At 36.0% G+C, this 14,071-nt stretch overlaps 1 protein-coding gene across 4 annotated transcripts in view; it reads right to left on the bottom strand.

Moving 5' to 3' along the window:
* Positions 1–1,148: 1,148 nt before the first annotated feature.
* MYBL1 (MYB proto-oncogene like 1) overlaps positions 1,149–14,071 on the bottom strand; it is a 47,453-nt gene continuing 34,530 nt past the window's right edge. The window contains exons 11-17 of one of the 4 annotated variants that reach the window (XM_050802049.1): positions 12,611–12,753; positions 11,731–11,845; positions 5,843–5,959; positions 5,650–5,754; positions 5,031–5,210; positions 3,674–3,798; positions 1,149–2,245 (exon numbers count right to left, since the gene is read on the bottom strand). In XM_050802049.1, coding sequence (XP_050658006.1) covers positions 2,233–2,245; positions 3,674–3,798; positions 5,031–5,210; positions 5,650–5,754; positions 5,843–5,959; positions 11,731–11,845; positions 12,611–12,753 — 798 coding nt within the window. In that variant the 3' untranslated portion in view covers positions 1,149–2,232. Of the gene's footprint in view, positions 3,799–5,030; positions 5,211–5,649; positions 5,755–5,842; positions 5,960–11,730; positions 11,846–12,610; positions 12,754–14,071 lie in introns of all 4 variants that reach the window. The other 3 variants (XM_050802051.1, XM_050802052.1, XM_050802053.1) reach the window with 3 other exon arrangements.

Below are 14,071 nucleotides of genomic sequence, written 5' to 3'. Positions count from 1 at the left end.
TCACACCTGTAATCCCAGCACTTTGGGAGGCTGAGGTGGACGGATCACTTGAGGTCAGGAGCTGGAGACCAGCCTGGCCAACATGGTGAAACCTCATCTCTACTAAAAACACAAAAATTAGCCGGGCATGGCGGTGCACACCTGTAATCCCAGCTACTGGTAGAATTGCTTGAACCTGGGAGGTGGAGGTTGCAGTGAGCCGAGACGGTGCCACTGCACTCCAGCCTGGGCAACAGAGCGAGACTCCCTCTCAAAAAAAAAAAAAAAAGAAGAAGTCATACAAAGAGGATATTACAAACACGGGCCTGGAGATGGGAGTGTGCACATGTGTTCCAAGTCGCCAGTATGACTGAAAAATGAAGTTGGTCATGTCCAGGTTAGGGAGTGAAGGAGAATTATTATTATTCAGGCAACAGAGAACTATGGAACATCTGTTTTTTATATTTGTTTCTTTCTGTTTACATATAAGGAGAGAATGTGCCTAGTCCTCTCAGCAGTTTTATTTCATGCTATAAATTAATAGATTGGCATTATAATTTCATATATCAGTCATAAACTTGATGTAAGCCTTCTACTGAGAGGTAAACTCATTTTTAATGAGTTAATTCCCTCAGACTTCTGAGCCTACAAGGCTAAAGATAGAATCTAGATGGTGATGAATTTACTGAGGTAATATAATACCAAAGAGCCCTGCCTGGATGACCAGTGTGCCTTTCCCAGATGACACCCTTATGCCACTGTTCAATTTCTTGACATTTCTATAGAATGGAGACAGAGGCCATATGCAGGCTGAGAATTCACAGCTGACTTCAATGTGGGGGTGGATTACTCACTGGGTAAATGAAGGGAAGGCAATACCACTAAGTGACAGAACAAAGGAAGGGCAGGTCAAAGTTGGGAAAAAGGAAATCTGCTTTGAATATGTGTTTAAGGCGCCAACAGGAAGTGTCATGTGAAAGTATCTGAAAGGCAGCTGAAAATCTGGTTTTAAATGAGGCTCAATAAAGGGGCAATGTTGTATTTACTGGTAAAATCACCATTAAGAGAGTTCTAAGTGAGAAAAAAGGCCTAAGAACAGAATGTTAAGTCTCTAAGGATTCTATCAGTCCTTATAAAGCACAAAACCAAGTGAAATGAGCAATGCCAAGTCAGCTTGTACACAGATGCTTTATTTTGGATGTTAATATGTCGACATTGTATGCAAGATTCTCTTACAATGGAGTTTTCCATATATCACAAAACTCAATTTAGTCAGGGTAATTGCTGTATTAATGTGAAAACCTTACAATAAAATGCAGTATTATATATGTGTAGTCAGTTTCCATGCAAGTATGGCTGCTACATGTATGTCTGGCATTTGTATAACATGCTGAAAGAAACTCAGAGGAACAAAACATTATAAAGGTGACTTAAGATGCCTGACATGTTTAAGATTAAAAATCTTGCAAAAAGCAACAAAGCAGTTAACTGAAGGATTCAACCAATACCAACCCAAATATGTGTTATGTCCAATAAGCCCAGACTTATCCACAATATATTACCATTTAGGATAATTTAATGCTCAAGAAAAAATATGCTTTAAAAATATAGCTCTTATAAGATATTATACTTTGGTGATTGCAGACTATGTATATCCAGGTAAGGGCTACATTAAAAACAACAACAACAAAAAACTATTATGTGCTATTAGTTCAAGGTAACTGAAATGATCCAGTATGAGTTTGCTACAATCATTGGTTTCACTAAGTGAAATTTCTGTGAGAAGTTCATTAATTAGAAAGCAATCAACATACTTAAACATGCTAAGAAGATTCAAATTGGTTTATCTATTTATCAACAAGGCATAATCTTAGTACCATACATTTTCTTCACTTCTCACTATATATATATGTGTGTGTGTATGTATATATATATAAAAAATATGCAAAAACTAGCAAGTAGATTTAAATAGCTTAAAACCCTTTTAGGTCTACTGTTCAAGAGCTAAGCATTAAAATACTTAGTATTTCCATTTCTATTAACATACGAACAAAGCAGAAAATCTTAACCTGCTTTCATTTTGTTTTTTAAGGCATAGTAGTATTTTGGTATTTGTAAGAATTTGCCTGGTAATGGTTGATTCCATTTAGTTAACTTGAGAACTTGCCATCATTTGTTTTTTATCTTTTCACACAGTGCAAGTGGTGGTCGCTCTTTCCTTCTCTCGTAGCAGCAAGCCGATTCTGCTATTTTCTATAGCAGCATACTTCAGGAGTGGAGAGGGAGAGAGTGTGTCAATTATAAATAATTCAAACTACAGTGTACAATTCTATTTACCTGTCAGTGTTTAAGTTGACAGCACACCATTATATGACTGAAAAAAATTACATATAATCTCTACCACAAAAGCAAATAAAAAATCTTTCAAGAAGAAATAAAATAAGTGCAAACACCTAAAACAGGCAACTGAAGCAACTGTTGTAACCTGTAGAGAAACACAAAACATTTAAAAAAGGACAAAATATTTTTATAAATAAAAGATAATGTTCTCCACTTCTGAAACACTGAGTAAATACAAACTTCTAAGTGCAGACTGTTTTTAGGGACCAAGGTACCATATTATTTTTTAAACAAAATGCAAAAATTTCAAAAACATATACAAATCACCAGATTAATGTATATGACCATCCCCGATATAATTTAAAAAGAAAATATTAAATTATTATTTAGTACATTTTTAGAACTACTTTATAACCAACATGATTTAAAGGGCATAGTGCAACATTTAGGTAGATGTGACATATAGTAGAGATATTGTATTCTTTGCAGCTATAACTTACTATTGTTTCATACTTAAAGTCAAAATTTTTCTTTACTGTGTTAGCTGTAATAACAGGAAACAACATTGGCTTCTAGGCACCCTGTATACGTATAAATATCTACATTTAAGCTTTAAAAATAAAAATAAATTATAAAAAACCGACTTCTTTCCAATTTACAAAGTCCTCCTGCTCCTACATACTGTACAATACATTCAACAAAATTCTCAGCTCTTCTGAGATTAAGAAAATACTATTTACTAATAAAGAAAAAACTCTTTTTTGAATGCTTTTTGTTTTCAGTACTATGCTCAAATAAATACATTTAACACTGTAGTTAATTTTACTGCTTCTGAAAAAAAAAAAAATTAGTAGTGCAACTTTCTAGCCTTCCTTTAAATTCCTTTTCAATGTGTTTCTTTGTAAATGGTAGCCTAAGTAAATCAGCACGTGGGCAAAAGTACTTCATAAAATCGTGTGCTTTCCATACATAGACTAATTTCAGAAATCATATCTACTCTTACACCTATCTATAACAAAACTGCAGCATCAAGAGAGTAGCAACATATATCTTGTGAAGAAAATATGAGAATTTACTTTTAGAAATCCATGAACATTCTATTATTTTCCCATCTTGTTCTTTAAAAACAATTTTTAAAAATCTCATCTCTTAAAAAATAAACTATGAAACTGTCTACCCCTTAAGTGACTTACTAGCTTTCTGCCTACTATGTAGAATAGAAAAAAGATGCTGTATTAAAAGGGCTATCTTACAACTTTAAAAACAACTAATTGAGAAAAATTTCACTGCAACCTAATTTAGTAGAGATTGCAGTAAGGGAGGGGGGCATTTCATCAATTTTAATAATAATTACAGTATGAGAGCTCTTGAAGTACTACTGGTAGCTGTGTAAGTACTCAGATATCTTCTTGCTTGTTCAGTCATAATAAGTTGGTCTTCTGTCTTCCCATAAACCACTGTTTCCCATTCACAATTTGACTAGAAAGGAAATATTAATAGTGATGTGAAAAGTATTAAAATAACTATCCATATTATATCACAATTAGACTCTTAAAGTCAGTTATTTAAACTGATTAGATATTTCATAAGCAATAATTATAAAAATGTTTTAACAATGGCATTGTATTTTTTAATAATAATGTTTTTAAATATATACTGAAATATTTTTGATCAAGTTTTTAAAAAGTCAATTATTTTAGCTATCTACATTGCTTACAGGCCTATGAAGGCAGTTTAGAAGTCTTGTCCCCAACAATTCCCCCCAAATCAAATGAGTCTTAACATGGAAATAAATGTTAGTCATTACTGCTTCAAAATTTTGCAAAGGATTTAAAGAGAGGATGTAATGTCAAAAAATGAGCCAAGAATGCTTTATTTAAAAATTAGGAAATATATTCATAGCAAAAAATCAAGTTTATGTTTTTTTCTTCCCTTATTATAAAGATTACTATGTTATAGACGTGATCTTCTATATAATAACTTTCCCCAAAAGTTCTATGTTAATTAAACGCTGGGAACTCAAATCATTTTACATGGATTAAGAGAATGTGCTACATGGCTCTTAGAAAGCAGCGGCTGAAAACAGATGTAAGGTGGTCATATGTGATTGCCAAAGATGTTTTCAAGGTATGCTTTAACATCAGGAATACTAATGCTGCAGTCACTGTGGCATAAAGAAGAAAATTTCCTACTCAATGAACTCTCAAATTCTCTGGGGTAAACTCTTAACGCAGTAAAAATTTTCCCAACCACAGTTACACACTGGCCACATCCCAACAGAAAAAAAAGGACCTTGTTTTACAACTTCTGAGCCAAAATGTTCACTGGAAACCATGGTACCAACAAAATCATGCTGAAACTGCTTCTAACCACTTACCCTTTTTCAGAATAGCAATTAGGGCTATACATATTTGTTACAGGAGAAGAGGTGCCAGAAGTAGATTTATACATCTTTAGTTTAAAAAAGATACAGTGCTGAGGAAATCACCAGATGACTCTTTGGTTACAGCTCCAATTGTTTAGTTTATATGTGCCCTGATGAATGAGTCTCTCAAACCCAAATGTGAATGACAAAATAATGGTAAATGTTTAGTTACTGTTACAATCAATTTTGAATTTAAAAGAAAAAGTATAATTTGTGATCAGTAAATCCAAAGTGATCATTGATTAAACAAAAACAAAAATCACTAAAGAAATTTATAAATCCATACCTGAAGATTCTTTTCCAATTTGACAACTTTGGAAGTGTTAGGGTTTGGTTTCTTTTTAGTAAGTGTGTATGTTTTGTTGATTGAATTTATATCTTGTTTTTCAGGAATCAAGTTGCACCTATTGTCATGTATTTCCAATAATGGTATCATTAATAAGGATGTAGTAAATATATTTTCTGACTAAGAGAGAAAAAAGAAAGAGGAAAATAACTAATTCAAAAATGGAGACAAATGGAGGTACTACTGAGTAAGTGGTAATGGAAGCCCTGTTTATTTCTCTCCAAGAATTTGGCTCTGCTGAAATTTCTAGCAATGTAATAATATTAAGTATTTTGGAAATGAACCAAAGATAAACTCTGATATTTAAAATCTTGAGAACTACAATTTTTTGACATCATATATAAGGCAGCTGACTCCTCTCATAACAAAAGAAATTTTAAAAAAGTAAATAAAATATTCTCTACAGTGAATAGTTTCTCTGCAAATTAGGCAAAATGATACTAAAATAAAAATCCTCCATGAATCTCTAATGAACTGGCTACACAATGAGTAAGAAATAAGAACCACTAGGACTTAAAGCAACCACTTAAAATAACAATAATAATAATCCTTTACAAACCTGCATGTCTGAAATGTCTTCAGTCAACAGTTGAGTGCCTGATTCTTCTTTTTCCCAATTATCTAAGACTAGTGATTTTCTGACTTTCTTCCCAGAAGCGGTATTCTAAAATGAGTAATTTGTTGTAGAAGCTTTATGGCAAAGTCTCTTGGATACAATAAGACTTTTAGTAACAATAATACTAGAAGATTACCTCTTGTTTGCAGCTTTTGTAGGCAGGTTCATCTTCCTCTTTGAGGAATAGGTCTGTTCCAGTTTCTTCTTTTAAAACTTCCCGAATATCTTCTTCCAAGAAGGCAAGTGGCTGGGACTAAATTGTTTTTTAAAATGTTGTAAAAAGTCATTTACAGCAATTCCTTTTTCTCCCTATACATAGGAAACCCATCTTTTATACTTTCCCATTATTGTCATAATTTTCTCCTAGGCCCTATAGATATATTAATTAAATTAATCCATTTTATAGCAAAACAGTATTACACATTTGCAAGTACTGAGTAAAGAATGGCAATTTCTTCTTTCTAGGCTACTAAACAAAAATCTTCCTTTTGGGGAAACCACTGTAGCTCCTGCTTCAGGTCAGGATCTTCAGAATTAAACAGAAAAGAAAGATGTTATTTCTCAAGTATTTTTTTTACATAAGAATAAGAAATACAGAACATATTGGAAATACACTAGCTCTTATTCTACTTTTATTGTATTTATTACACGGTATGTAATTACTAGTTAACATGTTTCTGTTACCACTAAGATTGTGAGATACTTGACAGCAGTGATCAGGTCGTTTTATACCTTGCCTAAGCATCCTTGTATACCTAGATATAAGATCCTTGTATATATAAGATATAAGATCCTTGTATACCTAGCCTAAGCAAAGAGCTGACACAGTATCCAAGAAGAGGGAGAGAGTGAGTGTGTGTGTGCACGTGTGTGTAGTGTGGGAGGGTAGGTTATGAAGAGTGTGAGCTAAGTGATGAAATAGTCTCAAAATATTATTCATCTAGCTTTCTGTCAAATAGGTAAGCACAACTTATAACCCAGAAAAAAATTTTAAAATTATATCTAACTTATACCTATCATAACCAAGATATACTTGAAAAGGTAATCAAACCTCTACTAAATAAAAGAACTGGCAGCACTTAATAACCAGCAGCTGCCCGGTATGGTGGCTCACGCCTGTAATCCCAACACTTTCGGAGGCAGAGGTGGGCGGATCACGAGGTCAAGAGATCGAAACCCCATCCCTACTAAAAACACAAAAATTAGCCGGGGGTGGTGATGCGCACCCCAGGAGGCTGAGGCAGGAGAATTGCTTGAACCCAGGAGGCAGAGGTTGCAGAGAGCCGAGATCACGCCACTGGATTCCAGCCTGGGTGACAGAGCCAGACTCCATCTCAAAAAAACAAACAAATAAACAAAAACAAACAAAAATCAAAAAAACACCAGCAGCTTATGTCCCCAGCCAGCAAAGTTAGAGAGAATAGTATTCATATATAAATGAGATTTCACAGAACTTACAAAAACTTTTAAAATGAAAATAAAATGTTAAAAGTGTTCTCATCTAGACTGAGACATACAGGAATTATGTTAATGTTTCTGTATACTTCTCAAAGAGCTTATTATTATTATTATTATTTACTTATTTATTGAGATGGAATCTTGCTCTGTCACCCAGGCTGGAGTGCAGTGGCACAATCTCAGTTCACTGCAACCTCCACACCCCCCGACCCTCCGGTTCAACCAATTCTCCTGCCTCAGCCTCCCGCATAGCTGGGATTGTAGGCATCTGCCATGATGCCTGGCTAATTTTTTGTATTTTTACTAGAGACGGGGTTTCACCATGTTGGCCAGGCTGGCCTCGAACTCCTGACCTCAGGAGGTAATCTGCCCACCTCAACCTCCCAAAGTGCTGGGATTACAGGTGTGAGCCACCACACCCGGCCTCAAAGAGCTTTTTAATGATGATATTTCACCAAGAACATAAAGTATTCTTTTTTCAAATTAATTTTTAAGTTCAGGGGTCCAAGTACAAGTTTGTTACATAGGTAAACATGGGGGGTTGTTGTGTAGGTTATTTCATCACCTAGCCAGGCGCAGTGGCTCACGCCTGTAATCCCAGCACTTTGGGAGGCCAAACCAGGCAGATCACGAGGTTAGGAGTTCAAGACCAGCCTGGCTAACATGGTGAAACCCCGTCTCTACTAGAAATACAAAAATTAGCCAGGGTGGTGGAGGGCACCTGTAATCCCAGCTACTTCAGAAGCTAAGGCAGGAGAATCGCTTGAAACTGGAAGGCAGAGGTTGCAGTGAGCCGAGATCACACCACCGCACTGTAGCCTGGGCAACGAGAGTGAAACTCTGTCTCAAAACAAAACAAAACAAAACAAAAACAAAAACAAAGATTATTTCATCACCCAAGTATTAAGCCTAGTACCCATTAGTTATTTTTCCTGATCTTCTATCTTCCCACCTTCCACTCTCTGAAAGGCCCCAGTGTGTGTTGTTCCTCTCTAAATGTCCACATGTTCCCATCATTTAGCTCCCATTTATAAATGAGAACATGCAGTATTTGGTTTTCTATTCCTGTGTTGGTTTGCTGAGGATAATGGCTTCCAGCTCTATCCATGTGCTTGCAAAGGACATGACCTCATTCTTTTTTATGGCTGCATAGTAGTCCCTGGAGTATTTGTACCACATTTTCTTTCTTTTTTTTTTCCCTCAATTTTTTTTGAGATGGGGTCTCACTCTGTCACCCAGGCTAGAGTGCAGTGGCATAATATCAGCTCACTGAAACCTCTACCTCCCAGGGTCAAGTGATCCTCCCACCTCAGTCTCCCAAGTAGCTAGGGCCACAGGTGCACACCACCATGCCCAGCTAATTTTTTGTATTTTTGGTAGAGATGGGGTTTCACCATGTTGTCCAGGCTGGTCTTGAACTCCTGAGCTCAAATGATCTGCCTGTCTTGATCCCCCAAAATGCTGGGATTACAGGCATGAGCCACTGCATCCAGCCCACATTTTCTTGATCTAGTATAGTATTCTTAAAAAGATCTGGAGTTTTTTCCCCCTTTAAGAATATAAATGTCCTAGAATAGGGCTAAGACAGATTAATTCATTCACTAGGAAGAATCATTCTCTTAATTGCTCTAATGTGTCAAAAGCAAAGAACTCCTCCATTTAATACTTTTCAGGTTTGATACTACCAAACTTAATACTTCTACAGAGTTTTTAGCCTTTTGAATAATTCATAGTAAATATTAAAACAATCAAAGTTTATTAAAAAGGCAACAGATATTTAAGATATACCTGATTAAAATTCCAAAGCCAATCTCCAAGAAGTGCATTTGACTCATAGTAAGATACAAAAGAAAGCTAAGTGGTTAGCATATAGTAGATGCTCAGTAAATAACTGGAGGAGGAGGAGGAGGAGGAGAAATGAGAAGTCAACTTACTGCAAAGAAATATATGAGCCTATAAATATTCTAGGAATTTTAATTTCTAAATTATTGCCTTCCTTTTATCTTAAATTGCTGATGCAAGTAATCTGTTTTGGCAATAGTCAAATTCTATCCAAAGAGCTGTGAGTGCTGCTGGTATTAAATTTAAAATGTCAGAAGGCTAGTAAACAAACTGACAAGGAATTTAGGTATTTGAAACCTATTACAAATGATACTTTTGTTTTTGTTTTTGTTTTTCAAACAGAGCTGCACTCTGTCCCTTAGGCTGGATTGCAGTGGCTTGATCACCACGCACTGTAGCCTCCACTTCCCAGACTCAAACAAACCTCCTGGGACTACTACAAGAGCATTCTACCACACCCAGCTATCAAATGATAATTTTTATTCCACTTATATGTTGACCGAATGACCCTGACTCACTGTAGAATTTTTTTTTTTTTTTTTTTTTTTTTTTGAGACGGAGTCTCGCTCTGTCGCCCAGACTGGAGTGCAGTGGCACGATCTCGGCTCACTGCAAGCTCCGCCTCCCGGGTTCACGCCATTCTCCTGCCTCAGCCTCCGGAGTAGCTGGGACTACAGGCGCCCGCCACCACGCCCGGCTAATTTCTTTTTGTATTTTTAGTAGAGACGGGGTTTCACCGTGTTAGCCAGGATGGTCTCGATCTCCTGACCTCGTGATCCGCCCGCCTCTAGTTTACATGCCCCTATGAAGGCAGGAACCATACTTGACCTTTTCAACATTTATTCCATCCCTAAAGCCTAGTGCACTGCCTGGAACCTATTAGGCACTCAATCAATATTTCCTGAATTAATGATGAATTTTTAAAATAAACAGCAAAACACTGAAACAGACAGGCTAAATCAATCAGGTAATTCCACACAATGGAATATTATGCAAACATTAAAAATTATGGGATAAATATATACATTTACTTGGTTAAATTAAAAAATGGTGTTATAAAATAATAAAGTGTGGTCATACTCTTGTTTTATTTATGTATATGCATAAATAAAAACTCCAGGAAGCTCTAAAGGAAACATGATTGTTCACAGCAGTACATGGAGCTAAATGACAAAAAGACTCGATCAACCCTACTATGTACCCTTTAACACAGTATTTTGAAAAAGAAAGAAAAGACTAGTAGATGTGTGTGTGTAACATGCTTTTGGGCAGAAAATTAATTAAATCAAGTAAACTAGAATTTGCTAACGAATCTAACCAAAAAGTGACTAAAAATAGAAGAACATAACTAAAAAACCCTGAAAGTCACCAATATTTTAAAAATTGTATTTCTAAAGAACTTGTCAGAAATCTGTAACTGCCTAAAATGCCCATCACTTTTCCAAGGTATTTCAAAGGCAGTAAGATATATGAAAGCACAGTAACTAGAACACTTCCCAGTCCTATTCATTCGTGAACTACTACCGCAAATACTATTATTAGAATAACAGCAGCAACCAAGCACACACTACTTGAAACTCAGACAAGCTCTTTTAATTACATCAACTCTTTCAGCTTCACAGTAACAATTTGGGGTGTGTTTTATGATCTCCTTAGCATAGAAAAGGAAACTGAGCCTTTTCCTAATTAGTTTCCTAAAGAGGTACCCTGATTAGTTTCCTAAATATTATCATGAAAGTGCTTCAGTATATTAAAATTATTTTATTCTAATACATGTAACCATGACTGAAACTACTAAAATGTAAATTTCAGTATTAAGAAAAGCGTTTCGGCCGGCCGCAGCAGCTCACTCCTGTAATCCCAGCGCTTTGGGAGGCCAAGGCGGGCGGATCATGAGGTTAAGAGATCAAGACTATCCTGGCCAACATGGTGCAACCCAGTCTCTACTAAAAATACAAAAATTAGCTGGGCGTGGTGGCGCAAGCCTGTAGTTCAAGCTACTCAGGAGGCTGAGGGAGAATTGCCTGAACCCGGGAGGTGGAGGTTGCAGTGAGCCGAGATTGAGCCACTGCACTCCATTCTGGTGACAGAGCAAGACTGTGTCTCAAAAAAAAAAAAAAAAGAAAGAAAAATGAAAAAAAAAAACAGAAGAGTTCCACTGACACCTGATCTGTTTTCTCTGGATGCTATAAAGCTAAGAATTCAAAACAAGCCAAGCAAGGATTTACAAGTTAAAGAAAAAGGTGGACACAAAATTCAAACTTAAAAATTAGGCAAGGTGCAGTGGCTCACACCTGTAATCCTAGCACTTTGGGAGGCCGAGGCGGGGGTGGATCACCTGAGGTCAGAAGTTCAAGACCAGGCTGGCCAATGTGGTGAAACCCCATCTCTACTAAAAATACAAAAATTAGCTGGGTGTGGTGGCGGGCACCTGTAATACCAGCTACTCAGGAGGCTGAGGCCTGAGGATCACTTAAACCCAGGGGGTGGAGGCTGCAATGAGCTGAGATCGTGCCACTTCACTCCAGCCTGGGCAACAAAGCGAGACTCCATGTCAAAAACAAAACAAAACAACAATAATAAAAAACTTGAAAATCAAAAGATAAAGCTTTGTATCTGTTTCAGTAAACATCTTTTTTAAATGTTAAAAATCAAAGTGATAAAAATCACAATGTGTTTTTTTAAAATTAGGAAAATTATTAAAAATAAAATGAATATACATACCACAATTTTAAGAGGTCCATATTTTTTCTCCTGAGCAGCAAGCGCATTCTTAAAAGGAGTAGGAGTTCTTGGTGTGGTACCCAATATAGATCTTCTAATAGTAGGTGTTCTGAAACTATCCAATCATTTAGATATTTATGTTATAGTCACAATCTGATTGCATACGAGTTAATGAAAGCAAAGCAATTTAAGCACACACTAAATTTTCTCTCACACACACACACACACACACACATATATATATATGCTTCATCTAAACATTCTAAGACTATTTTACAGTATGCCTGCCTATGGTAATTCTGATTTCAATCACTCATCTTAAAATAGAAAAAAGAATTAATACAGAAAAAAGTACTAGAAATGTTTTCATTGAAATCAAAGATACTATATTTAAGTTGGTTTTGACTGTCCTAAGGAGAAAACATAAGGCTATGATTTAAAAAAAAAAAATTCTGGCCCAGCCCAGTGGCTCACGCCTGTAATCCCAGCACTTTGGGAGGCTGAGACGGGCAGATCACCTGAGGTCAGAAGTCCAAGACCAGCCTGGCCGACACAGTAAAATGCCATCTCTACTACACATACAATATTAACCAGGTATGGTGGCACATGCCTGTAATCCCAGCTACTCAGGAGCCTGAGGCAGGAGAATCACTTGAACCCGGGAGGTGGAGGTTGCAGTGAGCCGAGATCTCACCATTGCACTCCAGCCTGGGCAACGAGAGCGAAATTCCATCTCAAAAAAAAAAAAAAAAAAAAAAAAATTCTAAGTCCTGTAGGAATAGGGATTATGATACATGCTATTTATATGCACAAAAAGCTAATCTACTGTTGATATTGTGCTCCCCATTTTCTCTAACACAATTATTTAATACCTACTTACCCTACATTTTCCTTTTGATCTTTGGGAGTTGTTTCCTTATGAAGAGGAGTTGTAATAAGAACTTTCTGCCCACAAATAGGGGTTGATGTAAATGAAGGATTTTCTATATTAAGTTGTTCATTTCCAGGACATGTGTTGAAAAACTAAAAATGGAAGAGAGTTTAAAGATGATTTCTAGAACATCAAAATCCCTACACAAATATTAAACTAAGATTTTCAAATTATTTCTTCATACCTCTTTTAAAAAGCTTATGAATAATATTACACTTATACTCCATGGAAATTATGCTCCATGAGGGTAGGAATTTTTGTCTGGTTTGTTCATTTTTGTCTCCCCAGCTCTTAGAACAGTGTTTAGCACATATAGGAATTCAAGAAACATTTAACAAATATTCAAAAGTTACAAAAAAAAATACTAAAAATTGTAAAAAGTGTATTATCAAATAGAGATCCATAGAAACTATAAACAGTTGCTGTGTTAAATCTAACAGTTTTGTACAACAGTGTGTAACTGAAAAAAGTTTTTTTAGCTCTTATTAATAAATGACCTTAAGTGGCTTTTTCTATGAGAGTATTTTAATTTAGAATATAATAACGCTTTGCTGATGAGAAATACAGCTGTCTGGCAAATTTGCCTATCTAGAACACAGAACCTCTAAGAAGTCAAAATTGGTATCACCGAGTCCATCGTCTAAATTATATAATTTACAACTGTGAAATACTAATTATATTCACAATACAATTGTGAAATACTAATTTATTTTTGTAGTCAAAAATTAGAAACAGTGGTATGAAGCCATAGAAATGGCTTCAAAGCTCCTTATAACTAGAATGAAGTCTAGCTCTATCACTTCTGGCTCTGAATACTTGAATTTATTTTACCCTAAGATTAGTAATCAAACCCTCTTTTACAGGATAAAATCCAAGCAGTTTGCCATGGCAAACAAGCATCTTTCAGACACTTCTACCTTAGAATTCACACTTCAATAAAAATTGCTAGTGTGCAAAACTCCAGAATAGAAAACTGCTAGTGTGCCCAAGCCTACTTCACTTTCCCCAGTGCTTTTTAACTCTGAGAGCAGGTCTGGGGGTGAACAGACTATTCACATTGTAGTCTATACAAATAGCATTCCCTGAAGCATGGGTGCACAATTTTTAGAGATCTATGTTCTGCCAGATCCTACTTATCTCCCTAGCCTCAAAATATACCTCCAATAATATCCCAGCATTCTCCATGTTTATTTGACCATTAAACTCCCTTCTTCCCCCTTAAACTTTGTAGCCTCTGCCAAACACTTTCAGAAAACATCAGCTCCATCTCTTACTAACTGTTGCCTTTTACAAGTGGCTCAACTTCAGAATTTTATTCCACCTAACTCCTTTTGAAAGAGCATCAACTGAGATGCTATAAGAAAAGTGTTTGGAGGCCGGGCCGGTGGCTCACGCCTGTAATCCCAGCAC

This window comes from Macaca thibetana, chromosome 8 (assembly GCF_024542745.1).
Source record: "Macaca thibetana thibetana isolate TM-01 chromosome 8, ASM2454274v1, whole genome shotgun sequence".
Lineage (NCBI taxonomy): Eukaryota > Metazoa > Chordata > Mammalia > Primates > Cercopithecidae > Macaca > Macaca thibetana.
This window is presented reverse-complemented; position numbering and strand designations above follow the sequence as displayed.